The 25964-nt window shown below is 41.0% G+C and overlaps 1 protein-coding gene across 7 annotated transcripts in view; it reads right to left on the bottom strand.

The window, feature by feature from the left end:
• Positions 1-295: 295 nt before the first annotated feature.
• The window catches only part of PPP1R9A (protein phosphatase 1 regulatory subunit 9A), a gene marked incomplete at both ends in the record, with an annotated part of 289674 nt that continues 264005 nt past the window's right edge, over positions 296-25964 (bottom strand). For 2 of the 7 annotated variants that reach the window (XM_080701326.1, XM_080701328.1), the window contains 7 exons: positions 296-505; positions 1822-2004; positions 3083-3106; positions 3872-3991; positions 5979-6177; positions 17191-17274; positions 17352-17439. In XM_080701326.1, the coding sequence (XP_080557452.1) occupies positions 296-505; positions 1822-2004; positions 3083-3106; positions 3872-3991; positions 5979-6177; positions 17191-17274; positions 17352-17439 (908 nt within the window). The remainder of the gene's footprint in view (positions 506-1821; positions 2005-3082; positions 3107-3871; positions 3992-5978; positions 6178-17190; positions 17275-17351; positions 17440-25964) is intronic. The other 5 variants (XM_080701327.1, XM_080701329.1, XM_080701330.1 and 2 more) reach the window with 4 other exon arrangements.

Here is a 25964-nt window from a genome sequence, read left to right as displayed (position 1 = left end):
ACTGGCACAACACACCCAACACAACACAGGATGGCGGTAAGGACAAGAGAGACACAGCTGCTCTGCATCCCTCCCAACTGAGATCTCTGGTTCATGAATGAACCAAAGGTGGCTTGGGGTTATTTTAGGAGGATAAAATTAAGAGTGTATTCTATTATTGCAGAAAATGCAGTCATTTAACACACAGTTCTTCAATCTGCCTAGAGCAGCATTACCCCATCATCCATCAGCTTCTTCTTCATCCTCTGGAGAACAGGGCAGGAAGAGGCGGGACCTCCCTCTAGAAGGGCCGAGCTTACTGCTCACTTGCGCCCTCAGCAGTTGACGTCATCTTTTCGGCTTTTTTGGACTTTCTCTGCATCTGCTCTTGTTCCTTCCTCCTCAGCTTCTCTCTTTGTTTCTCCATTTTCTCTTGGGCCTTCCGAGCCTTCTCTAGAGACATCTTCATTTCCTTCAGTTTTTTTTTGACCACAGCGCGGTCCTGGGATGAGGTCATCCCAAGAGCCTATGAAGAAAACATAAAAATCGAATTTGAAAATCGATCACTCCTTTGCTTACGATGAGCTGAATATCACAGTATGTTCAAACTCAAAACTAATTTAAACATAGAAGAGCCAGGAACTGACCATGTTTGTTAAAAATTGGTATAAAAACTGGGGGTCTGTGCTTTTTTCTTTGAAGCCCCTTGCTTCAAAGTACATCTCAGAACTTATTAAGGATATGCTTTCCAACTGATAATTAATGAGTGAAGGATCACTAGTTAAGTAATTAAGAGTCCTAACCTTTGGCTATAGACACTTACAGGCAAAAGTTTTGTTGAACTCATCAATATTTTCAAAGTGTGGGAGTGGGCACCTGCTGCCACAGAGGGCTCCAAGAAGGCAGGGAGTGAGGAAATGGCCTCCTTCCCACCAATGTATTCACGTACAAAGAGAACCACAAGTGTCTTTGGGGCCAACACGACTATCCATTCTTTCCCTGTGGGCATACCTATAAAGGAAGCTTAATTATAATGAGGAGTTGCTAGATGAGCTTGGAATTCAGAATAAGAGGAGCTGGTTGGCACTTTAAATGTTTCATGACCTTCAGAATCAACAGCGGGGTGCATCCATCTCCCAACAGGGACAGCTTTGTCAATGGGGCCTTCATATTCACATGCCATTGATTGATCTCTAACCTTTTCAAGACTGCCAAGAGATATTCATCTACCCATCAGCCTGGCGGGGGGCTGAGGTCGTGGGGGAGGGGCGTGGGACTGGCTTTGCCCTTTTCCACGGGAGTGGGTGCCACTTCAGTCTCTTAAGAGAGATGGGCCATGATGAGTGGAAATGACAGTGCTATGGAAGGGGAGAGAAGACACAGCCTGCATTTATTTAGGGAAGAAAGTTCTGGGGAGGATGCCATCCCAGTCTTGGAGTGGTGTGTAGGGAAGAGGGGACATGGAGGAGAAATGAAAGGAGAGGAAGATTCATGGCTCTGGGTCTTATCTCCAATGTGATGAAAAAGTCCACATTGGCCGTTATTAAAACTCATACTTCATGGGAAGTAAGTAGAATTAATACATGGACCATGAGTTGCCAGGTGAAGCAATGGAGTGGGTCTCTAGCTCTCCTAACCAGCCCTACCATTTCTTTCAGAACCCCTGATGGACATTCTGGAACTTCATTTCCTACTCCAAAATAATTCACCATTCTTTCTACTGACAGTTGATGAGAATCCCCTTTGGGATATGCAGACCATTCTTATCTAATGAAACATGTTAGGTGCTATGAGCAATTCAAATGATACCTGGTAACCTAACACAGACAAATAATTCTTTACCTTAAGTTTATTTCCATCCAACTGCAGGAGCTGCTCTCCAGTGATGTTTTGGGCACTGAATTCAGATACATACTGCTCCAGATTTAGGCTCATTAACCAGTGAGAAACCTGCTGCACGCTCCATTCATGAACCGCCCGATTCTGATACTGACTGTGTTTGGGAGACTGTCCATCATCAAGGATCTGAGGCAGAATGTCACGCAGTGTTGTTAAAGGACCAAAATGCTATGGCTCCTATCATATTATCAAAAGGAGTTTCTTAACCTACTAGAGCCACATTCACTCTAAAGCCATAAAATGATCATGGTTCCAGTTGTGTTAAAAGAAACATAAATATTACCTACATGATTTTAAGTTTATGGACATTTTGAAAATGTTCCCCAAATAAAGCACCATTATTAAGGCAAGAAGTTTAATCTTGAATAAATATGCTCTAATATTGCAGGCTTTATGTCAAAACACTCTGGAAACGTTATGATATGTAGAAAACAAATACTTCATAAATCTCTCCATGCAACGCAACACTCTGCATTAACTCTCTGATAAGGCATTAGAGGTTCGCAAAAACACTTTTAAAATATTGAAGCATCTTTCACTTGGGAGAGGAGAGCAGGAAGGAGCTCAAGCCTTCCAGGGGGAATTTCACACCTATTCTTTCACTGAGCAGCAAGCAAGCCTGGCTGGTAGGTGGGGCCTGCGATACCCACAGTTACTTTTGATTCATGAGGAAACCAAGGCCCAGAAGGTCTGGGTGATCTGTCTGAGGCAACAAGTGGCACAGCTCAACAAGACGGGGAGCTTATCCAAAATTTCAGGCTCTGTCCACTGCAGAATGTTTCCTTTTAAGAATCAAAGGGGCAGGCTGGCTCCTAGACCCACTAAGCTGAGAGGAGATGAGAGCAATGACAGCCCAGGCAGGAAGGACAGGGGTCACCTTGGGGACGCTTGGGGAACACAGAAGAGGGTGAGTAAGCCGAGATGAGGGCGAGGAGATGGAAAAGAATGGACTGGGCAAGGTAATGGTCATGGAGATATATCCAGGGGCTCTGGAGGTGGGACACAGAACTTCTTGATAAAGGAACATCTTTGAGCTAAGATATAGACAGGGCAGAGAGTGAAACTATTTAACTCAAAGAAGCCCTCTCTTATAGAGGAAAGTACTCTTCTATTGTCTGATTTTGTTTTTAATTACTTGTGAGACAGCAAAGCAGGTTCAAGCAATACCACACGAGGCACCACGCACAGCCCACTGTCAGCTCACCTCGTCATCTATCATATCCAGACTCTGAGCGAGAGGCGGCAAAGGAATCAAGAAGAGAAGTGTTAAGGAAACTGGACACACGACATGGACAGTACACAGTTGTCATAAAATTGAAATCACGCCGTGCTCAAAGAACATGGGCAGAAAAATGTACAAGGGAGAATAGAAAGTTTTACATAACAAAAATCATGTTAGAAATAAGTGAGCACAAAGATCTTTACTTCCATTGCTTCCCGTCCCACTCACACACCTTTTGGGAATGAAATCCACCCTTAATGTAATTTCTTGCCTCTCACTCACATTTATTTCCTGTTAATTTCTAGCAATGATAATCCTGACCCTTGCTTCTAAGTAAATGGTTCTCACCCTATCATATATTTGCCTCTTTATTTTAATGATACAATCCAGACCACAGCACATTCAGAAGGAATAGCGGACTCTTGGGGTAGTGGTGACGGGTAAATGCAAAGTAGAAAGTAGAACTTCTGTAAAATACCATGTGATCTGAGATGTCCCCATGTTTTCTCCTTGTGCCCCCCCCACACACACATGTGTTTACAACACATAAAAGGGATTCCTAGAAAGCTTACAGGGTCACAGAAACAACACTTTGCTTTTATGTGGAGAGAGGAGAAGAAATCACTAAGACTTTACATACAGAAAAATCCATGGTCCTGATAATTTCTATGCAAAATCTATCCTGAAAATATCCCCCCACACACACACCATGGCTCATAAGCAAAATGCCTGATGTGAGAAAGTAGTTCTGTCCCAGTGTCATGCAAGTACCTCGTCAGATGACAGGGCCAAGGACTGGGAAAGCCCTGGTGTTTTGGGTTCCGCTCCTAAGCCGCTCAGGTCTGCAGAGCTGGTGCTGCTGGGACTGAAGTCGTCATTGAAGGTAAAATTCTGTAAAAAGAAATCAAGCTCAGCATTAGAGGAGCACAGCAGTGAACCAGAGGCAGGTGTGCTGGCAGGTTCTCAAAGGCCCTTTCTAGCAATCTCAGAAGAAACCCATGCTTGGTTTGGTGATGATCTGCCATCGGACAGGGTTGAGGCTGCTGAGCCTTGGGGGGCTGACTGGAAATTCTGGGCACTTTCTCCATCTGATGAAGGAACGGGTGCTTTAGAGAAACGACTCTTCCATCTCTCTTCAAGGGTACAGAACTCATTATCCTCTGCCACTGCTCAGAGGGGGAATGTTGATAAGCCTATCTTCTCTGACCCTAATCACGAGGAGTAACAGTGTAAGTAAAGATACAAGATGGTGTGGAGAGGCTGCGTTGTTGGGAAAGGAGGGCAAGCCCTCTCAGGAAGGTAGTGAGAGTGCCCGGGAAAGATCTTGTGTGGCTGGCCATACTAAATATTGTAAGAAGTGGTGGGTCCTCTCCTGGATGTACCATTTAGATGAGAGGTGCTGGGAAGAACATAGTCTGCCAATATACTACTAGTTACATGCTGGAATATGACTCCTGTGGCACCACCAGGCCCCCCAAAGAGGCTGTGGCTCAGAAGGGACCTGGGTGTGCTGATAATGACCTGGGGCCGGGAGGTGGAGAATGCAGATTAAAACTTCCCTAGACCTTGGTCTCCAGGTTCAGCGAACGTTAAAATGAAACTTAACAATTACAGTTAACAAGGCAGTTACAGAGCTGCATTTGTGGAAACATTTTAAACCAAGTGTGAAGTCTCTTCAGTGCAACACAATGGTAGAATTATTTAAGCAACATTTATCTGCCTCAGATCTAAAAGACCCAAGTGGTCTGCTGATGTCAAAACTTCTTTTGCTAATAAATGTAAAATGTCTGCATCCCAGGAACTCTAAGCACTTGGCCAACACCATCTTGTTTCATGATTCACTTCCTTTGGATTCAGATCATTAGTTTTCCATTAGGCTTCCTTGCATTGGGTTTAGTTGGTTATTAAGAAAAAATACCATGTCGGAGGCTGGAGAATTCAGTACCAAACAAACTTCAAGGTTTTGCTAAAACTTCAGAAAAGGAATCTAAATCAGAGCACATGGAGTTAGGCCAGTAGAACACTTGAGCATTAGGTCATTCAACACAGAACATCAGCACTGGCACTGTCAATGGAGACGCAACCCCAAGCCCACGGCCAAGCCCTTTGAGCTGTTGACCTTGAGAAAAGAATTAAGTTCAAGTAACATTAATTACATTTTTCTGTTTGAGAAAGATGAACATAGATAAAAGGAGACTGAACAATGTGTGAAAGTTAGCCACCATATGTGTTTCAGTAAAATGTTAGATAAGGTTTGCAGAGTCATGCTGGAAATAACCATCATGCATTTAAAAATAAGTCACACCCATGCATATAAGTCCGAATTCTGAGAGAGCTAAAGAACTTTGGTGATGTAATTACAACAGCTATTCAGCATGAAAATTTGATATGAAAAGAAGAAACCAGTAAGGTGCCATGTCAGCATTGGTTTGTTTAAAAGTTTCACCTGGATGTATTGAACACATATTCAGTCCCCGGTTTATCTGTTTCCCAGTAAGTCTTGAAGAGCACAGCAAAATAGTCTTGTAATGTAATTTAAAGTACTTAGTAAACAGATCTATCACACTCTTTAATGATTCAAATGCATCTTTCCCAGCATGGCTTAACTGTCAAACAGATTAAATAGCAGTACGTGAAAAGACAGGCAAACCAAAGAAAGAAGTACAATTTAGGCTGGAACAATATCACAGCAGGTGATGAATAGGTGAGGCTTTATTTTCCCCACACAAGAAACACCATGCATTGCTTGCTGCAGTGGAATCCCATCAGCTCCTCAGCTCCAGAGCACACACACAGGTAGAGAATGCCTTCCAAAGACTGAACAGGAAGAGGGGTTTGGGTTTTCCTTGTTTGCTGTTTTAATCCATGTGTTTTCTACCTTAGACCCCGTTTTATCTGAAATTGGAGTCTCAGGAGAAGGCTGGTGAGAACTTGTAGGTGATGGCAGGTTCCTGAAGGAATAGGATCCTCTCCGGCTCTCATGAAACCAGGAGAAAGGCATGCAAGGGGGGCGGGCAGAGGCCTGAGCTTCCGCCGGTGGCTTGGGTTTCCAGTTTTCCAGCCTGCCTCTGAAGATCCTGTTTTGTGAAAAGAATGGGTGGGTTAGACAAAGGGCAAATGACGTATTGAATGGAATTCTGAAAAGACTAACAATACAACTTAAAGTAACCCTTTGAGACCTTTTCTACTCAATAAAGTTTTGAGTAATAATGGGCCATAACAATCTTAAAAGTTGAGGGGCTTTTTGCATCTAAATGGATTCTATGACAATAATGAAGATTCTAAAATTACTACTGCCATGGGGAATTTCAATTAAATGCACTTAGGAGTGTATGTGGATGCATGGAGACCAGGAGGAGCACAGTCTTAGGTCAGCCATCATGGCAGTCTTGGCCTGAGTGACAATTCAGGGCTCCACTGTCCTGAGCCACAGCAACTCCTACCCAGTGCCCTTCCTGCCTCTCCTAAACAACTATTTCTATGTGTCTCCGACTTCAGAGGAGGACACATTTAAATAACTTGTGATACTATAAGTAGTTTATTAAAGGGGTTTTCTCATTATCTTAATGCTTTTTTCAAAGGAGAAGACCAAAGTCCTCCTGTCTCATTTGGAGGTCCAAGGCCTAGCACCTCCTGATCATGTACCCTGGGGCCTTCTCTCAGCCTTATTTCCCCATTTGTAAAAGGTGGACATTTTCTGTATCTAATATGTGGTTGTTAAGGAATTAAATAAGATAACATACTTGAATGTACTTTGAAAACTATCAAAGTATAGAAGTCTATGTTTACTGTTGAACATGTAAAGACATTTGAGGAACACAGGAAGAAAACAGATGTTTTTCTCTTAATGCAAGTTCTTTCATACTTGTGTTTACCTTTGGGTTAAGAGCAAAATAATGAACAGGAGGCAATGTATGAACAGGGAGTGGTTAAGTGCATCTTAGAAAAGGTCGCCCTCCATATGTCCAAATGCCAATTTATGGAATGTCTACTTAGCTATTAATATCATAACAGACATTCCCTTTCAATTAAAAAAGCTTGACCACCATTGTTAGACAATTTCTGTTTCACATATATTGTAAATTTTAGTCTTCTTACATCTTATTTCAAGTATATTTTGAAATGTATTTCTAAGTGGTATAAACAGCGTAACTCCTAAAAATTCCAGTCTGCTTCCAAATATTATTATAAGAACCAAATGAGACAATAAGTTATAAGAACATATTGCAAATAGTAATGCAGTATGCAAACACAGAGATTTTGAAAATGATAAAAAGAATAGGAAAATAGTGAAGTTTTAGTAAAATATTAAAATCAGCAGTGGGGTGAATAAAATTAGTGGTCATGTTAAAGATTCCCAAAGATTTGGTGATTTTAATATTGTATTTCTTTTTTTAAAAAAGGGGGGTGGAGACTGAGGGAGGCCTGCAAGTATAATAAACATCAACTAGAAATAAGTTAACCTTCAATTTCATCCTAAAGTCTAAACATATATATGCACACTTATTATCACAAGATAAGAGGGATGCTATGATAACTGAACCCAAGAAGGCCTGCTAGTCGAGGCAGACAGGTCTCCCGTAAGAAGAAGCACTTTTTATCCCTGGGCTGCGGGTCTACACAAGAACCATTGGTACAGCTGTTCAGAGTCAGATCTTGGGCACCCAGACTTACTAAATTACACTGTGGGGGAAGACATCGGAGGAGTCAACCTGGAATCTGTGTTTTAACACAGGTTTGAGCTGGCCCCTAAGCTTTTAATATCTTTATCAATATTAACCTGAATACAAATGTACTTTTTCTAGCGTTAAGCACATGATTATTGACCTTGGTCTACACTACAGGTCAAGACTACTAAGTCTAGGTCTTAGAGAAAGGGACCTGACCCCAGCCCCTCTCGGGGAGGGAGGTGTTGTAGGTCCTTAATGTAAACCAATTTAATTTGGAAAGGACCTTGGGTCCTTATCCTTTGCAAGGTAAACATGTGCCTCTAGGAAGAAGATAAGACTAGTGATTCCAACCTCACAGCCCTGGGCAGGTCTCCAAAAAGCATCCTCATTGCACCCTCTTGCTCTCTCATCTCCTGAAAACATGACCCTGTGGGGGCAAATCTCTCTGGAGTTCCCACGATCTAATGAGTCATCATTTAACCTGCAAAACTTGTCTTTTAACTTAGATTCCCCCATTCCAGTGGGGAAAAAAAATCTCAGATTGCTCTCTGCAGAAACATAAGGACATGGTATATTTGAAGAAAACTTGAGCTAAGTATATTTGAAGAAAACTTGAGCCTGATGGTCATAATACCCAGCCACTGTTATGTTCCTAAGAACAAGAGAATTTTTCAGAGTTCCATTCATAATTCCAATAAAGAATAGGAGCACTTAAGTAAGTAAATGGGTACTATTTTTAAAGTTTACAAAGATGTTATGATTAATAACAGCAAAAAATCATATGCTACTCCTAATGAAATGCCTTAGTAAAAATGCTTTTAGAACCACCACATTAAAAAAAAAAAAAAAAAAAAAAAACAGGCATTGGGTATAGTGGCACAAGTTTCCGAGTACTTGGGAGGCTGAGTCAAGAGAATCAGTGGTTTGAAGCCAGCCTCAGCAATTTAAGGAAACCATCAGCAACTCACTGAGACCCAGTTTCAAATGAAAGAAAAAGAAAATGGAATGAGTTTGTAACTTAGAATGTCGAGGGTTCAATTCCTAGTAAAAAATAAAACAAACAACAAATCCCAAACAAACCATAACAAAAACAAAAGGGCAGGCAGAAAATAAGAATATTGTTTTTAAGCTGTTGCTCTCTTGCTTTATTTGCAAAGAACTTTTGGTAGGCCAAATCCTGGCCAGACAATCTTTTTGGGGGGGGGAGTCTGAAGGTCATATCAAATTAAATTCTTCCAGAAAATTCTCTCTGCCAGTCACGCATTCTATGTGGACTTCAATATCCAGCCCTGAGGACAAGTCTTGAGGCCACATCGTCGTGCGCCTGGTCAGTGAGACCGTCAGGGAAGCCCAGCCTGTGCTGGTCCCGGAGACTTCCTTTCTGCAAGATGCAAGTTGAATCAAACAGAAAGCAATGAGAGTCCTTTTCAACTGCAAACCACCAGATTCTAGGGCATTTCGAAGGTTTTCCACGAGGCACAGCTGTGCCCTGCTGTAGCTGTCTCCTAGAGACTCATTCCTTATCTGTCACTTTATAACCCCACCACTAGCCAGGTGTGGTTGGCACATGCTGGTAATCCCAGTACTCTAGGAGCTGAGACAGGATTGTAGTTCCAGGACAGCTCAGCTACTTAGTGAGGCTAAGAGAATAAAAGCCGGGCGTGGTGGCGCACACTTGTAATCCCCGTGCTTGGGAGGCGGAGACAGGAGGATCACGCTGGCTTAAGAGACCCTGTTTCCAAATAAAAATATAAAAATAGGTCTGGGAGTGTAGCCTGGAGGTAGAAGGGCTTCCAGAAACCCCAGTACCACCAAACAAACAAACAAACAAACAAACAAAAACAGAATAAAAAATAGGGCTGGGAGTGTAGCTTGTAGGTAGAATGCCCCTGGGTTCCATCCCCAACATCACAAAACAAAACAAACAAACAAACAAACAAACAAACAGGGTCTCACTAAGTTACTTGCTAAATTGCTTAAGCTGGCTTAAACCTGTGATCCTCCTGTCTCAGCCTCTCAAGTACTGGAATTACAGGTGTAGGCTACCACCCTGAGCTAGGTATCCTAAGTTAACCATTCATCCATTTCACTTTGTGGAGAAATGATAGGAATAACACAAGATCCTTATTTCTCTCCATAATTGCTTCTTCTCTCCCTGCCCTGCCCTTTCCTTCTCCCTCCCTTCCCCTTTCCCTCCCCTTCCTTCCCCTTCTTTATTTTTTTCCTCTTTCCTTAAAATTGGCAGAAATGAATTCTTGATGGATCAGGAAATAATTTCCAGTGGATTAAAACAGCTATGTCCTCTATACTTCTTTCTCCTTCGTTTTTAGCTGTACATCAACAGCTTGATATCATTTCTGGAAAAAATAGAGTCACAAGTCACCGCTATATTGTTAGGAACTAGGAGAAATTTAGTTTTTATAATCCAAAAGTGACATTTGGAGTAGAGAACTTCCTGTCATTTAAATGGTATATGGCTAGTTACTCTACAGAGCAATTAACCCATTAACAAACATCTCAAAACCAACTTATCCTGGGGTTAGCATCCCAAAATTAAATTGCTCAGCTAAACATCCCACAGTGATTAATACTATTGTTTTAACATTGAATACAAGGTGTGTGAAGTATTCAGAATCTAAATGGATGTCATCAAAATATCATTTAGAGTTCATGAACTGCCAAAACAAAGAATATTAAAGAAATGCCGAACTCAATCCAACTGTAAAGGATGTTCACTGAAGAAAGATAGCTGTAACCAGAGGAAGGGCTGCACACTGCGTTACGTGCACCAGGTGAAGTGAGTGCTAAGCTGCCAGCATCCACCCAGGACACTAACACTGGACAGCTAGAGTCTAGAGGGAGCCTGGAGGCCCTGGAGGATGAGCTTCCTAGCTGTGAGTGACTCAGGTCCATCTGCAGCTCACACCCGACCACCCTGACACCTCCTGCTCCCAGACTGAGTCCTTGTCTAAATCCGTAATTGGTGACCAGCAGTCCATCAGTGACTGGTCAGCTCATCTGAGATGATGAAAATATTCCCTTAATGAGTCTTCCCCACTTTGGAAGGGTTTAAAATGAAATAGCAAAAGCATCACAATAAATAAAATCCATGCTCTCAAAATATGTTAACTTTAGGACAAATAAATATATCACTTAGATGTTAAAGCAAATTAGAAATCTGCAAGAGAATTTTTTATTGATTCTAATCTTAAAATTTTATTTTTATTACTTTTGGTCCTGGGGATTGAACCCAGGGCCTTGGGCATGTCAATTGGACTCTACTACTCAGCTATACCCCTAGCCCTTTATCTTAAAATACTTTAGACTCATTTAAATTTACCTTAATTATCTTAAAACTCTCTTTAGATTTGTGCTTTTTTTTTTTTTTTTTTTTTTTTTGGTGGTACTGGGGTTCCTGGAAAACCTTCTATCCCTGGGTTACACTCCTAGACACCTATTTTTTATATTTTTACTTGGAAACAGGGTCTCTTAAGCCAGCAAGACTGGCTTCAAACCTGCGCGATCCTCCTGTCTCCGCCTCCCAAGCGCGGGGATTACAAGTGTGCGCCACCACGCCCGGCTAGATTTGTGCTTTTAATATATAAAATTAGCTAACCACATTGTTAAAAGTACTGGAATGTTTCAAATCAATACAGTTATAATTTTAGCATTACATTTTCAAGAGTTTTTTTAAACACGGGAAAGTGTTTGCTTGTTAGATATGCAAGTTTGTCAGCTTTCAGGTACTTTATGTACTGAAAATGAAAAACTGAATGTTAAATTGAAAGGGGAACTAAAAATGGGACAGTGGTAGCATAAGTGTGCTCTACTAGGGCTAAGCTGAGGAACCCCTCCCCTCGCCTGTTCACATGTATGTGTGCATCTTAATCCTCAACTCTGCTAAAGGGGTGTGTTTCTGCTTAGCCCAGGTGACCACTAAGCAGGGGCACTGCCTGACTCTGCAACAGGACAGAGTCCTCCAGGTGCCTGTCACAGAAGGTCACCTCAAACTCCCTGTCATGCCACGATTTATCTACGGCCTCTAAGAAGAAAATCTTCTTGAAGGATTGCCTGAAGCAGAATCCCTACAGCCCACTCATTCTTCATCATATTACAAAAGTCATCCTTGGATGAACAAGACTGCCAACAAAATACAGATGGAGAATATGTTCACATCCCTCCTGGCAAACTTGCTAAAGTATGAATAGTGACAATGGCAGCCATTTATAGCAAGGACTTAAAAATTCCTTAAATGCGACCCTTCAATCCTCCCAATAACTCATGCACGCCAAGGAGTGCAGGGTAAGCATGTGTGCGTGTGTCCCCACGTGATAAATGAGGCAGCACAGGCATGGAGAAGTTATAGAGCATTTTTTTTTTTTTTTTTTTGGTACTGGGATTGAACCCAGGGGCATTCTACCTCTATGCTAACACCTGCAGCTCTTTTTATTTTTAAGCAGGGTCTTGCCAAGTTTCTGAGGTTGACCTTGAACCTGTGTGATCCTCCTGTCTCAGCCTTCAAGTACTGGGATTTAGTGGTGCACCCCCATGCCCAGCAAGGTTATATCACCTACCTAAGATAAGTGGCAGAACTAGGATTTGAACTCAAGTTCTTGACCCTTCTGACACTATGTTCTTGGCTTTCATTAAAAGACCATGATTATGCTTACTATGAAGGCATTGTTGAAGATTACACAGTGTCAGTACCAACTTTACTTTCTGCTTTATCATACTTTTCCCTATTCAATTTACTTTTAAAATAAATTACGTTGTTATAGAAAACACACTCTTGTATGTTTACATTTTTGTATGTTTTAATTTGTTTTGCATATAAACCAATTCATTTTGGAACAAAGAATAGACTGTCAGCCAATAAAATAATACATGAATACATGCTAATTTACAGCCAGCTGAAAATTAGTTTGAAATCCAGGGCAGTTTTTTTTTCATAGATTCATAAAGATCAACGCTATCCAATATAAATATGTCACAGTTATAAATTAAAAATTTCTAAGTAGCCACATGAAAAAGAAGCAAAAGTAATTTTTGTGTATGGTACTAGAGATTGAACTCAGGGATATTCTACTTCTAAACTATATCTTCAGCCCTATTTTATCTTTTTACTTTGAAACAAGGCCTTACTAAGCTGCGGAGGCTAGCCTCAAACTTGTGATCTTCCTGTCTCAGCCTCCCAAGTTAATTTTAATACTATAATGTTTTTCCAAACCTCTCAAATCCAAATATTATATTAACATGTAATCAATATTAACTTTATAATAGGCATCCACACTCTTTATTTTCATACTAAGTGTCTGGACACAGCAAGCACCTTCTTCTTGGGCACATTTCCTCATAGATCAGCTCACAGCCAGGTCTGAGTAGAGGAGGCCCTACTTGGTGGAGGACACAGAGATGGACGAGGGAGTTAGAGGCCATGTGATTTTTGTCCCACCAGCTCATCTGGTAGAAAACCAAGGTGACAACTTACTTATGGAAAGTCAGGACTACTACCTTGGAGTTCAGCTCAGTGCTTTGCCACTGTTCACACTTTTGGGGGAGGGTACTGAAGATTAAACCCAGGGGCATTCTACCTCTGAGATACACCCCAGCTCTTTTTATTTTTATTTTGACATGAAGTCGTGCTAAATTGCTTTGGTTGGCCTCAAACCTGCAATCCTCCGATCTCAGCCTCCCAAGTACTGGATTACAGGTATGATCACCATACTGGGTTTCCAGTGTTCACACTTGTAAGGTGGGTGCAAATTCACTTCCATGGAGGAATGCCATCTCTCTTTCCATCACTTTCCCAACATCCTACCATCTACCCTCGTGGGAGACACACACACTTGCTCACAGGACTTTCCAGTCAAGTACTAAACTGGGAGACCCTCCACAGAGCTCTATGGGGATGCTCCCCTGACCTCAGTGTTCACTGGCTCTGGAGTTCAGGATAGAATTTTACTTGAACTTGGGGCATGTACTGTAGAGGATGAACAGGCCCTCATTACTCAATGCTTCCTGCTTGTTATCTGCTATGCTGCCTACGTGAATCAAAATATTCACCAAGCACGCCTCTGAAGATGCCCACTACCAAATCACCTTTCTTTGTTGGGTCTGTTAATTATGATTAGCATTCTCATCTGTTTCTTAATTTGTCTCGTGCTGGCCATGTACCTGAGTCACTGTGTTTCCACTTGGACTACAACAGAGTAAACTCTGTGGGGGGGAGGAAAGCAAAACCAACATCAAATTCAGCAAGCATCAGGCCTCTTTAAAACCAAACTGCCACAGGTTATAATTGGCTGATGACCTCAACAGATCTTAACAACCTAACAAGGACTGGATGAAAGCCTGAAAGGTAAGATAACTAACTCAATCTGTGAATCTTTGTCTCCTTTTTCTGGGAAAGCCACACGGGGGCCAGGAGTCTATTTCTGGCTCTTCTCTGTAATTACCTTGCAACCCTGCAGCTGATTATGTTTATGCCCACCTACCTGCAGGGGCCCTGTGAAACCAACTCAACTGCATTAAGCTCCTACTGGGCAGTGATTCTATGCTTCCTGAAATACATTTTACAAGGTTCTGGGCCCATTATCAATCCATATAGGACAACAGAGACTGTCATAAGATTTGATTAGTGCTACCCAATTACTCTGTTAGCGCAAAACTTATTTTTTTTAAATAGAAAAATTACCTTTTCTCTCCTTTTTTTATCCTATCTCAATTATATGATCACCTTTACATCCTGCCAAAATTCTGCTGTTTTACAAACTATTATAAAATTATGGTTCTAATGGAAAAACATTTTGTAACACTGGTATGGAGTTGTCTGTGACTATGGAAGTAGGGAGCATCCAAAATTAATGTTTTACAGAGTCAGAGCTGGCCAGGCTCCTGAAGCACCCGTCTGCTGTAGATGCAAAAGCTGGCACTGGGGTGGGGCATGGCGCATGCCTGTAAGTCTAGTACTTGGAAGACTGAGGTAGGAGGATTGCACATTGGAAGTCAGCCTCAGAAACTTATGGAGGCCCTCAGCAACTGAGCAAGATCCTGTTTCAAAATAAAAATAAAATGGGGCTAGGGGTGTGGGTCAGAGGTCGAATCCCTGGGTTCAATCCCCAGCCCCCAACCCACACACAAAAAAGCTGGCATTGGCTGTAGTGTCCAGTGTGTTGTGACCATCTGCCTGCGACTACCACGGCTCTGCTTCTAGTACGCTGAGCCTCCACCCACAGCACCAGGTCTGTCACCTGGAATTCAGGCAAACACTCTCTACTGCAGGCTGCTGAGTCCACACCCTCTTAGGGGCAGCCTCAAAGAGAGAGGGACCTGAGGCACAGAGACCAAAAAAGAGACGGTGTCATTCAGAGGTGTCCAGAGCTTTTCTCCCATGTGTATTTGTGTGTCTCCCTCTCTGTCTCTTAAATGGCTTCCTTGTTTTTCTCTTAAGTATGTTTGCTAGCTCCTAGTTTTAAGGCCCAAACTAAACTGTCTTATATTTCTCATTCCCAAACCACACAAAGTTAAACTATTTTTGAGTTACATATGGCCTCAGGTTTGCTTTATTTCTCCTGAGATTGTTGTTCTCATTGCAACGAAGGCCTTCTACCCTGCCTCCATGTTCTGAATAAAGAAAAACCAAGCTAACAAAGTAATTCATTTGGGAATTCCCTCTCCTCACCCTCTGTCTCAATTCTCTTCTATGCCCAATGAGAAGTTTAACTTCTTACCAAGAAAAGGGTAGAAATGTCAGAAGAGAGGGAGGAAAAGAAGGAAAGAAATGGCAACAGCAGGAAATGCCTTCGACATGGAGAAGTGATCCTCAAATGATTTTTCAGGCTTTTACTTTTAACATCGTCTGCTTCTTCCTTAGTCTACAATACTGACACAATTCCTACACTATACAAAGACATTTAAGCATCATTAGATGCATAAGTGACCGGGGGGGGGGGTATAATGGGCTGGAAAGAAGTTTAGACAAGAGGGACAAGCCCCGGCTTGGCACAATGCTGGGGAAATCAATTCATCTTCATAAAGGGGCAGTTCTTCATCAATAAAGTATAGTACTACTATCTACCCTGCCGCTTTTGCAATAAGGATCAAATGAAATGGTAAATGTAAAACTACTTTGTAACTGAGAAATAATAACCATTACTATTATCACTATCATTGTTTAATATCTTTTCTGTGCCAAGTGCCATTTTAAATGCTTTGTGGAAAAACTCATTTCATCCTTGCAGTAACTTGTAAGGTAGGTTGTACTATTTATCTCATTTGACATGAGGAAACAGAGACAAAGAAGGCTAAAGAACTCAGCCACGCTTTTTTTTTTTTTTTTTTTTTTGGTACGGGAGACGTTCTACCTTTGAGCTATACCCCAAGCCCGATTTTATTATTTTGAAACAGGATCTCACTAAGTTGCAGAGGGCCTCACCAGTTGCTGAGGCTGGCAGCGAATCTGTGACCCTCCTGTCTCAGCCTCCCAAGTACTTGTATTACAAGTGTGAGCCACCACACCCAGCATGGCCAGGCTTTAAAAGTTCCAAGTTCAAGCTGTGATTCTGACCCAGGGAACTGGATCTCGGAGCTTTATTCCCTACTAATATAGACCTAAATCTACTATAATGTAGAATAAAATTAGGAAAACTGGAACACATGCTGTGCAAAACTCACTTCTCTATAGGAAAGTCTTTGTTGGAAAGTAAGAATAGAAGCAGGGTGTGGAGGTGCACAGTTGTAATCCCAGTACTTGGGAGGCTGAGACAAGAGGATCACGGTTCATGACCAGCCTCCTTCATGACCAGCCTCCTTAGTGAGGCTTTCTGCAACTTAGTGAGACCCTGTTTCAAAGTAAAGAATAAAATAGGGTTAGGGGGTGTAGCTTGGAGGTAGAATGCCCCTGGGTTCCATCTCCAGTACCACACACACACACAAAAGTAAGAATAGTTGATTGTGCCTTTAAAATCAAATAGCCAAGTCCAGAAAGAAATGATGGCCCTTTTTACATGCATGTGGACAGGTCAGTTCTGAAGCCAACAAAGGACTTAAATAAATAAATAAAAAAATACCCTTTTTGGACTTAACAAAAAGAGAAGGCATTAGCATTGTAGCCAGCCAAAAATCTGAAATATGTCTTAAGTGTCATATATAAAAATTTTGGTTGTATTTAGATAACATTTTTTAATTGTTCATATGAACCTTATTCTTTAGTAAAGGACCAATGGATGAACCCCCGCCAGATGTAGGCTATAATTAAAGGAAGACAAAAATTAACTAAGTATGCAATTTTTCTTTCATCTCAATACTAGGAATATCACTTCAGCTCATAAATACTGTCTGCTGATTTTGGTTAACAATGAAAGAGTGGCCAGAAAGTTTAGGTACAGAAATAGATTAAAGTTCTTAATCACCCACCCGTACCTGCTACCTGCAGAAAACCTACTGGCTTCTTTTTCTTTTTCTTTCCATTTCTTTCCCTTGTTGGAATTCCTTCGCAAAGGTGCCCTATAATGACAGCATATAGTCAGAAAGGGGAAGTAAAATTTTTCTTTAATTGTCCTTTTACATCACAAAGTGCTTACCCCAAATCCACAAACTTCCGCTTAATTTTTCCTCCTTGTACCGCCAAGGAACTGGATGCCCTTAATGATTTGGGACATTTGGCATCATCTAGGATAAAGACATGTGAAAAGGACCAATTATTGTTATTATTTAAAGCCATGCAATGTACCTCTGAGTCTAAGGAGTTTGCCTAAATTCCTAACTGTAGAAAAAAAATAACAGATGCTCTTTATATAATATAGGAAATAGCGCTGTTGATAAACAAGCACTTCAGCAGAAAGATCCTGTTGGACAGGGACCCAGGACTAATCATGAAGAATGTTAGTTTTAATCACACTGGAATAAATGAGATAAGCAAGAATGAATGCCATTGCCTTGTCCTCTGCCTCAAAGCAAGGACCAAGATGATTTTCCTTTTGCCCCTTCTTTGGCTCCAACTCTTGGTTTCCAATGCTGGGCTCAGTCCTCCAAACCTTTCTTATCTTTGGGTTTTTGTGCCTTCTGAAGGAACTCGGCCCACTTCCCTGTATCTCCAAAGCCCAGTAGAGAACGTCTCCTCTGAGAGTCTGAGGGACTCCCAGAGATAGAAACTCCCAGATAGGGACTCCCAGAAAAGCTTTCCCTTCTGCTGTCTCCCTTGCTACTGCCTATGGCCAGTCCTGGGACAGGGGAAGGCATACCACGGGGAGACTTCTTAAACAGAAGCTCAGCTATAAAACATTTATATCTCTGAAAGGTACTTCCTAATAGTCAGGCTAGAGAACACTGTGGCTGGCCTCCTGAGACGTAGAAGCTACCAGCATCTCAGTGCTTGGAGCTGCCCTATCTTTGCTTATTTGAGTTGTGCTGGTTCTCTAAAGGGTAGCAGCTGGGGGGAATGAAGATGTTCAAAATGATTCCAAAGCCAATCAGAAGAGAGGCTCTGGGGACAGCCTTCCGTGTCAAGTGTGGGAACTGGACTCCACCTGTGGCACTTATTCCACCTGGACAAGGGAGCGGACTCCTACCACTTTACCTCGGTCTGTTCAGCAAAGGCTAACTTCAGGCTTCACGCTTCAGCATACTCAATTATCAGAGATAATTAACAAATGGTGCTTGAAATTTGATGTGTTTCTGTGTGTGAAACTATTCCTCCCTAATTGTCTGTTGGTGTTTATCTCTCTCTTTTTTAACTTTTCTTTAAATTTTCGGAACTCTGTGGCGTGGAGTACAGAGAGAACAGTTCTCATAAGACAGTATTCAATTAACCTCTCAGGTTAATTTTGCTTGTGATTTTTGTACACTTCAGGAGAAATTGCTAAACAGTTATCAACATGCATCCTTTAAAAATATGAAGTGCACACACAGTTCTCATTTAGGAGTGTAGCTTCCAGGCTCTCAAGCAACACGAGACACTGGCAAATACTCCAAGGCTTTTTTAGCAAGGAGCGTTTCATATTTTTAGTTAATGATACTCAGACTGCAATCATCAATTCCTTGGAAATGTACATAATGAACAAGAGTCAGAAATATGTCAGTGTCAAAACCCACTTCTAGCCCTAAATATTTATCATGAATATTTTTATCATTATTCTTTGAATAACTGAATTAAATAGCCACAGATGTGACACATACATTAAAAAAAAAAAAAAAACTTCTGCGGACATGGCACAAATGCCTTCTAAGGTGATTTTTCTAATGGACATTTTTTTTAAAGCAGGATTTCAATTTTCTTAATAGAAGCTGAAGCTAGGACTGTGAAAAATTAAAAGGATCCTGCTTAATTATTTTCTGAATCAGAGGTAGCTTGGAGATGTTTCAGTGAGGGCGAGAAGGCCAGCTAAGACAGTGCACGTGGCAAGGCTCTGTAACCTCTTAGTGTTGTAGTTATTTGGACATCTTGGGACTAACAGCTCGATTCTGCCCATCACAGAACCTGCTGCTAGGCAACCTCACATCATTATCTCACTCATTTGCCAAAGTGTGTTCCAAGGAACACTGAAATAAATATTCTCATAAGGCTGAAGAGGGAAGATTAGGGAATGATATCCTTCCCCATTTTAAACCAATCAAATCCATTTTTAATGCACATCAGAACTTCCACTCTGCATAACAACCTGTATCGGATTTGTCTAACTTCCAGAAAAGAAAAAGAAACATCACATTTTTGTGTTTTATCTATTTAGTTAGTTTTACGTAAGACTTCCATTAGGCTTTCAGAGGTGTCTCTCCAACACTACTTTTGTGACCAATGGAGGTCTGAGCCTCCAATTGGAATGTGTCGGCTTGAAGCTTTGGCAAGCTGGCCTTTGCTTGTGGAAGTAATAATGATCTCCTGGTAGTTAAACCCTCTCACCTTTTCTTGGGCTGCGTTCTTCTTTCTCTCACTGCAGTAAGTCACTAGACTGTCCCACCTCCCTGCTCTGGCTTCTCTCCTGAGCTCACAACCTCCTTGGTTAATAAAGTAAGTTAACCATACTTCTCCCACAAAGTCTCGGATTTCCTATTTTCCATTAATGCTAAATCACATGTTCTGAGGCTAAAAATACTGTGGCTAGTTCTGGCTCTCTCGCCCCTGTCACCTAGCCAGCTGAGGCTCCAAGGGCTCTTGCTCCATTCTGTGCGGCCATTGCCCATGGCTCCTCTCCACAGGTTAACACCTCGCGCGTTGCGTGTTTCCTTCCTTGGCTTTCCCATACGTAGGGTTTCTTCTTTATCGTTCCTCTGATCAAATCAACCTTTGTGCTTTCCTAGTAATGGGAAGGTCTCCAAGTTCTCGAAGTCTAGAGCTGTAGACCCAACCTCCTGTTTGCTTTTTGTGCAACCTCTGAATGCTGCATAAACAAGCCACTTCAACCAACTGGGGGAGAACTGGTCCTTTAAATTTGCACTGTCCTTGCCTGGCTGTTCACATCCTCACTCTACCTTACGTGCCCTCCTTCATCTTTTAAAGTCCTTTCATGTTTACTTTAGTTGCACTTCCTTCATGAAGACCGGTTTACCAAACTCAGCTGGATGCAGCCTCTCTCTCTTCTGAGCAGTGATACAAGAGTACTTTATATTTATAGAGGCCCAGGGCAACATTTTAATACTCCTGTCAGGCATTTTAAAAAGCTGTGTTCTATTTACCACGGTATAAATTCAGTGATAGTTTTGAAGGAATGCTCTGTGTCAGACAGTGTGCTAACATCATACGTAAGCTTAGCATTATCTCTAGTAGCTGAGTAGAAAACTGATAGCGTTTAATTTACTTAACTTTGAACAAAGGCCAATTGCTATATAAGCTTAGATAAAAATTAATGATTGGGCTGCTTATATAATAGGGATAAGGAAGTATTTTTATGACTTCTACTTCCATAAACCTTGTTCTACAAACCTTAAAAAAAAAAAAAAAAACTTTACTCCCTCTAATTTAACTGACCTGAGTTAGAAGCTTATGGTTAACCCAGTTGCAGTGAGACCCTTTCCTTTCCTTTTCCTTTCTTTCTTTTCCTTTCATTTTCTTTCTTTTCCTTTCTTGTAGTAGGGATTGAACCCAGGTCATTCTACCTCCAAGCTATATGCCTAGCCCTTTATATTTTTTATTTTCAAACAGGGTCTCACTAAGTTGCTGAAGCTGGACTCAAACCTGTCATCCTCCTGTCTCAGTCTCCCAAGTACTGGTATTGCAGGTTGTGCCAACATGCTCAGCTCACAGTGGGACTCTTTCTATCCCAGTTTCTCCTGTGGTCCCTCAAATATGAGAAAAAATGATGACTTGCAAATGTAGTACTGACACAATGTAGAAAATGCCCAACTCCAGTTAGAGTAACCAGAGTGTTAGTCTCGGGCTTAGAAGCAAATGCAGCTGTAAACTCATCATTTTATACTAACTTAATGGAGCCAAAGTATATTACATTCAAAACTTCTAGGTAAATGTCAACCAATGACTAAGCCACTTTTAGAGTTTATCCAGCAATGCTAAGTGGAAATAACATTTTCTACACCAAAAGCCAGGAAGGTTTTTCTGTAATGGGCCAGATGGTAAACTCTCTAGGTTGGTGAGGTATAGTCTCTGTCATAATTGCCTTCACTCTGCCATTGTAACACGAAAGTAAGCATAAGTTGCTGGACGTGTGTGGCCGTGTTCAAGAAGGCTCCATTCACAAAACCAGGTAACTGTGGGGTGTGGATGATAGTTCCTTCTCTAGCTGACTATATTAGCTATCCAGACACAGCAATTCATCCAGAGAACTAGTAAGCATTGATTATACACACACTCCTTGTTAGGGACCAAAAATACTAGGGCTAATAGAAGTGAGAAAACTTTGGCTCACACTTGACTACTATATCATACAGGCAACAGAAGCAGAAGCAGCAGTAAAAAAAAAAAAAAAAATCTATGAAATCAGAAAGAAATGAGTAATTCATACTGCCTGGGAATGGGGTGGGTAACCTAAGCCCTCGTTAAAGAGGTGAGATTTAAATGGATTCTGAAGAAAGATCAGGGTTTTCCCGGAGTGCCATGTTCAATGAGAGTGTAAACCTGAGGTCCAGCATGTCCCTGTGAGCATCACTAAACTGCTAAACTCCCTTTCAAGGAGGAACTGATAAATTGTAATAAATATACTGCAACACACACACACACACACACACACACACACACACACACACACACGGCAGCCACAGGCTGACCACACCTGACCTCTCTCGATAGTGGCTTAGTCTTATCCAGTGAAGAACGTGATGATTTTACAGGCTGCTCTCCCATTTTCTAATCTATGCTATAGCAACCTCTGCAAAATCACAGCAAAGGGAGCACGGGACTTCTCTAAATTCCTGGAGATACTGAGGTCCATTTGCTGGGGACTGGGTGGGGAGAGCCCCAGTGTGGGAGGGCTACGGTGAAACAAGCCACTCACTGGCCTCAGCATCCTCAGTTTACCTAGAAGATGCTATGTCCACACCTAGTTAATTTTACTCTAATTTTATGTTCACTGAGCAACTTTTTGATTTATGAACCTACTTACCAGGAAAAAGAGAGAATGCAACAGATGAAGGATGTTGGTTATTATGTCACCCAACACTCCCCCAAAGCAAATCAGAAAATTATCATCCTGGTTCTAAGTTTGAACAGCCTGAAGCAGTCACTGAGTTTGAGTGACTTTGGGTGAAACATGGATATCCTGGTGTAGAAAACCAAAGGCCAGAGCTTTCACACCTCAGGGCACTGTCTGGCAAGAGGATGCATCAGCTGGCTGACACGTCTCCCTGTCTGACCTCATTTATGGCTCAATAAAACCTGAGAGTGGAGGGCCACATATCAGAGTTCCCCAATTGTTGATGGTGCTAGTAAGGACCTGTAAGAGAGGCAAGGTCACCCAACAAGCAAGCTAGCGGATAATATGAGAATCTAGTGGGTGGAGGGGTGATGGCAAGCAGACTTTAGTATGCAATCTCTCCGAGAAAGCATGGACTCCTGTTTTTCACTGTATGTTTAGCTTTAGCATGAAGGTGGACACAAGAGTCTATGTTTAGCAACTGTTGAGTGAATTCAAGAATGACTGATGTCAAATGAACATGGAAGACACAGGACACTCTTTGAGGCTGGAAACCTGGATCAAGGTACTGAAAGAATGTGAGAGATTGACCTTCCTTTCACCTGGTCGTAGTTAGTACCTAATAACAGTTACCATCCCAGTCGCTGACTATTTATAAAGGGAGTACTCTATAAAACCTCAGTCAATTGCTTCTGCTTTGTTACCCAGATCTCTGATCCCTAGTACTTGAAAAGAAACTACACACTCTTTGGTGCTGTGTAAGTCCAGAAAAACAAAAATGTAGCAAGCAAGGGAGGCACTAGATAAGGCGAAATTCTGCCGTTTTATTGCTGTTACTGATAAAGGACTGTGAAGTACTATTCCTAGCCATGTACTACTTCTCCAAGCAGAGAGAAAACATCCATCCACCTCAAAGAAACACAAATAAATTAAAAGTCAAAGGCAGAGAGAAATAATCTAGGCAAGAGTTAGCTACTTTAAAAAATCTTTTGGTAAGATTTCCAGTGTGATTATGATGTGATTTCCTTTAGATAGCTAGTTATGGTTCATGAAGTCACGCTGGAGCACAAATTATTAACTAGTAGCTCCAAAGTAAGTGGGTACACTGTTTTGTCTTATTATGGGCCAGAGTCTATACACATAATTTATTTATTTATTCATTCATTCATTTATTCATTTTTACTTTTAGTTTTTTGCTGCGTATTGAACCCAGAGGCATTCTGCCTCCCAGATACACTCCCAGCTCTATTTTTTTAAATTATTCTTTATTTTGAAACAGGGTCTCACTCATTTGTGGAGGCTTCCCTAAATAGATGTGGTTGGGAGGCTGGCTGCGAACCTGTGACCCTCCTGTATCAGCCTTCCAAGTACTGGGAATTACAAGTGTGTGCCACCACACCCAGCTTATACACAATTTTTTTTTAAAGAGGTGATAGAAAGCCTGCTGCAAGCATATTTCTATAAAGTGCTATTGTAACCCATATTTTAGGTTGATTATTGAAAGATTTGAAGTCTCTAATTCTTGTAAAAGTAGGGTAACATCACAATCAAGCTAGTTACCAGCCTGAAAACCTCTTTTTTATTTTATTGTTTTTTTTTTTTTTTTCCAGTACTGAGGAGCCCAGGAACATTCTACCTCTGAGCTACACCCCCAGCCCTATTTTTTTAAATTATTCTTTATTTTGAAACAAGGTTTTACTGAGTTGCAAAGGGCCTCACTAAGTAGCTGAGGCTGGCTGTGAACCACAATCCTCCTGTTTCAACCTCGTGAATGCTGGGATTACAAGCGTGTGCCACCACACTTGGCTTTGAAACCTCTTCTGATGAACAAGCAGGCCTGACATATATTCTATTACCTCCACTGGTACTGTGCACTTTCTAAGTACTCTGCATTGGCCTCAAAATTGCTTCCAGAAGGACCAGACTTGGAATCAGTCTGTGGAAGATAACCGTAACAACCAACAGGCTCAGGAAAGGAAGCTCAGGAGAAAATATCAGGAATAAATGATCTCACACTAACCAAGTGTAACAAAACAGTGTGGGCCCCATAGCAACTTGTGGTTCACAAGGTATTTGTAGAAAGATTGCAGTTATCTTTGATATTTTGGAGAAAGATTAGTATGATGTTTTTAAAAAAATATAGTGGTGCAAAACTGGATTGCACCTTCAGTGTTTGACCATGTCCCAAACACTTGTCACTGGCTGGGGGAATTCTTAAAATTCCAGTCTGAAGACATTGGCAACCTACCAAATGTATTACCTATACGAGTGGTCCTGTCTCCTATCATTCATGAGGTGGATAATCCCTTCCTATCTTATATAAATCATGAGAATTTTCTCTTTAAGGAATCAACAGTTTATTTCCCTAGCTAATTTTGAGCTTTTTAGAAATAAATCAGTCTTTTGGAATTATCTGTATATTAGAGATAATATCAAGCCATTAGCTTTTTATGTTTATTGACTCCTGAAGTTGAGAGTAATTATAAAATAGGTACTAAGCATAAGTATAAGCAAAAGACAATGGAACAAAATATCCATTTGCCACTTCACCCTGACCTGCAGTCCAACCTTACCCAAAGCCATGCCCCAAGCCTCCCCAGCTCGCTGGCTTTGCCATTCCCAGTCAGAAACTCACAGTTTGTATATATCTCTAAGTATCTTCTAGTTTTGGTTAGCTCCATACAAGTAGAAGTATATGCACTCTTCTGTAATCATCTTTATCCTGTTGCTATCTTATGACAAAGAGTCACCCTTATTGTGATATTTTAGTGTGGCTTATTCATTTTTCTCACTACACAGATTCATTATGTGATCTGAGATTCATTTATCCATTCTATTGGCTTTGCTATTACACGATAGGGTTGCTGTGAGTACCCTCATACACATACATAGACATATGCAGGATTTCTCTTGAATATTATGTGTATACATACACACAGACTGACTTATTGCCATTTAATTGTATATACATGCCACAGATGGATGTCCATAAAATATTATCATGCATAAAACGAAGATGCAGAATGTAATTCTTATAAAATAAATAACTATATGTAAACAAAACAAAATATACAAACACCAAAAGGTACATGTAGGTGTGTGTGTGTGTGTGTGTGTGTGTGTGTGTGTATGTGTATGTGTGTGTATAATGTGAATATAGATTTCATTTCAGACACAAAAGGAAATATAACCAAACTTACTGGTTACTTCAAAGGAACACATCAGAAATGGAAGGAAGAGAAAGGGCTTATGCTTTATACCTCTCTGTATTATTTCATTTGTTTAAACAATTTTTTTTGCTTCAATAAACTAAAATATACAATTAAAAAGATAAAAGCCTATTAACACTGCTATAAATTCTGGTATAATTCTAGGAGCCTATTTTAAAATTTAATTGACTAACCCCTCCCCACATCATCTTTATTATAGATATTCTATCAACACATTGCAATATAAATCATCAGTTTGAAAATGTATTCTAAATAGAAATCAATGGGTTATGACCTACATCACTTTGATCTCCATATTTTTTATGTGACTATGTTAGTGTTTATTGAAACTCTGGGCTGCTATTCTACAAAATCTTTAGAAGGTCGCTCAAAGAATTTCCTTCAA

This window comes from Muscardinus avellanarius, assembly GCF_963383645.1.
Source record: "Muscardinus avellanarius genome assembly, chromosome: 9".
Taxonomy (NCBI): Eukaryota; Metazoa; Chordata; class Mammalia; order Rodentia; family Gliridae; genus Muscardinus; species Muscardinus avellanarius.
This window is presented reverse-complemented; position numbering and strand designations above follow the sequence as displayed.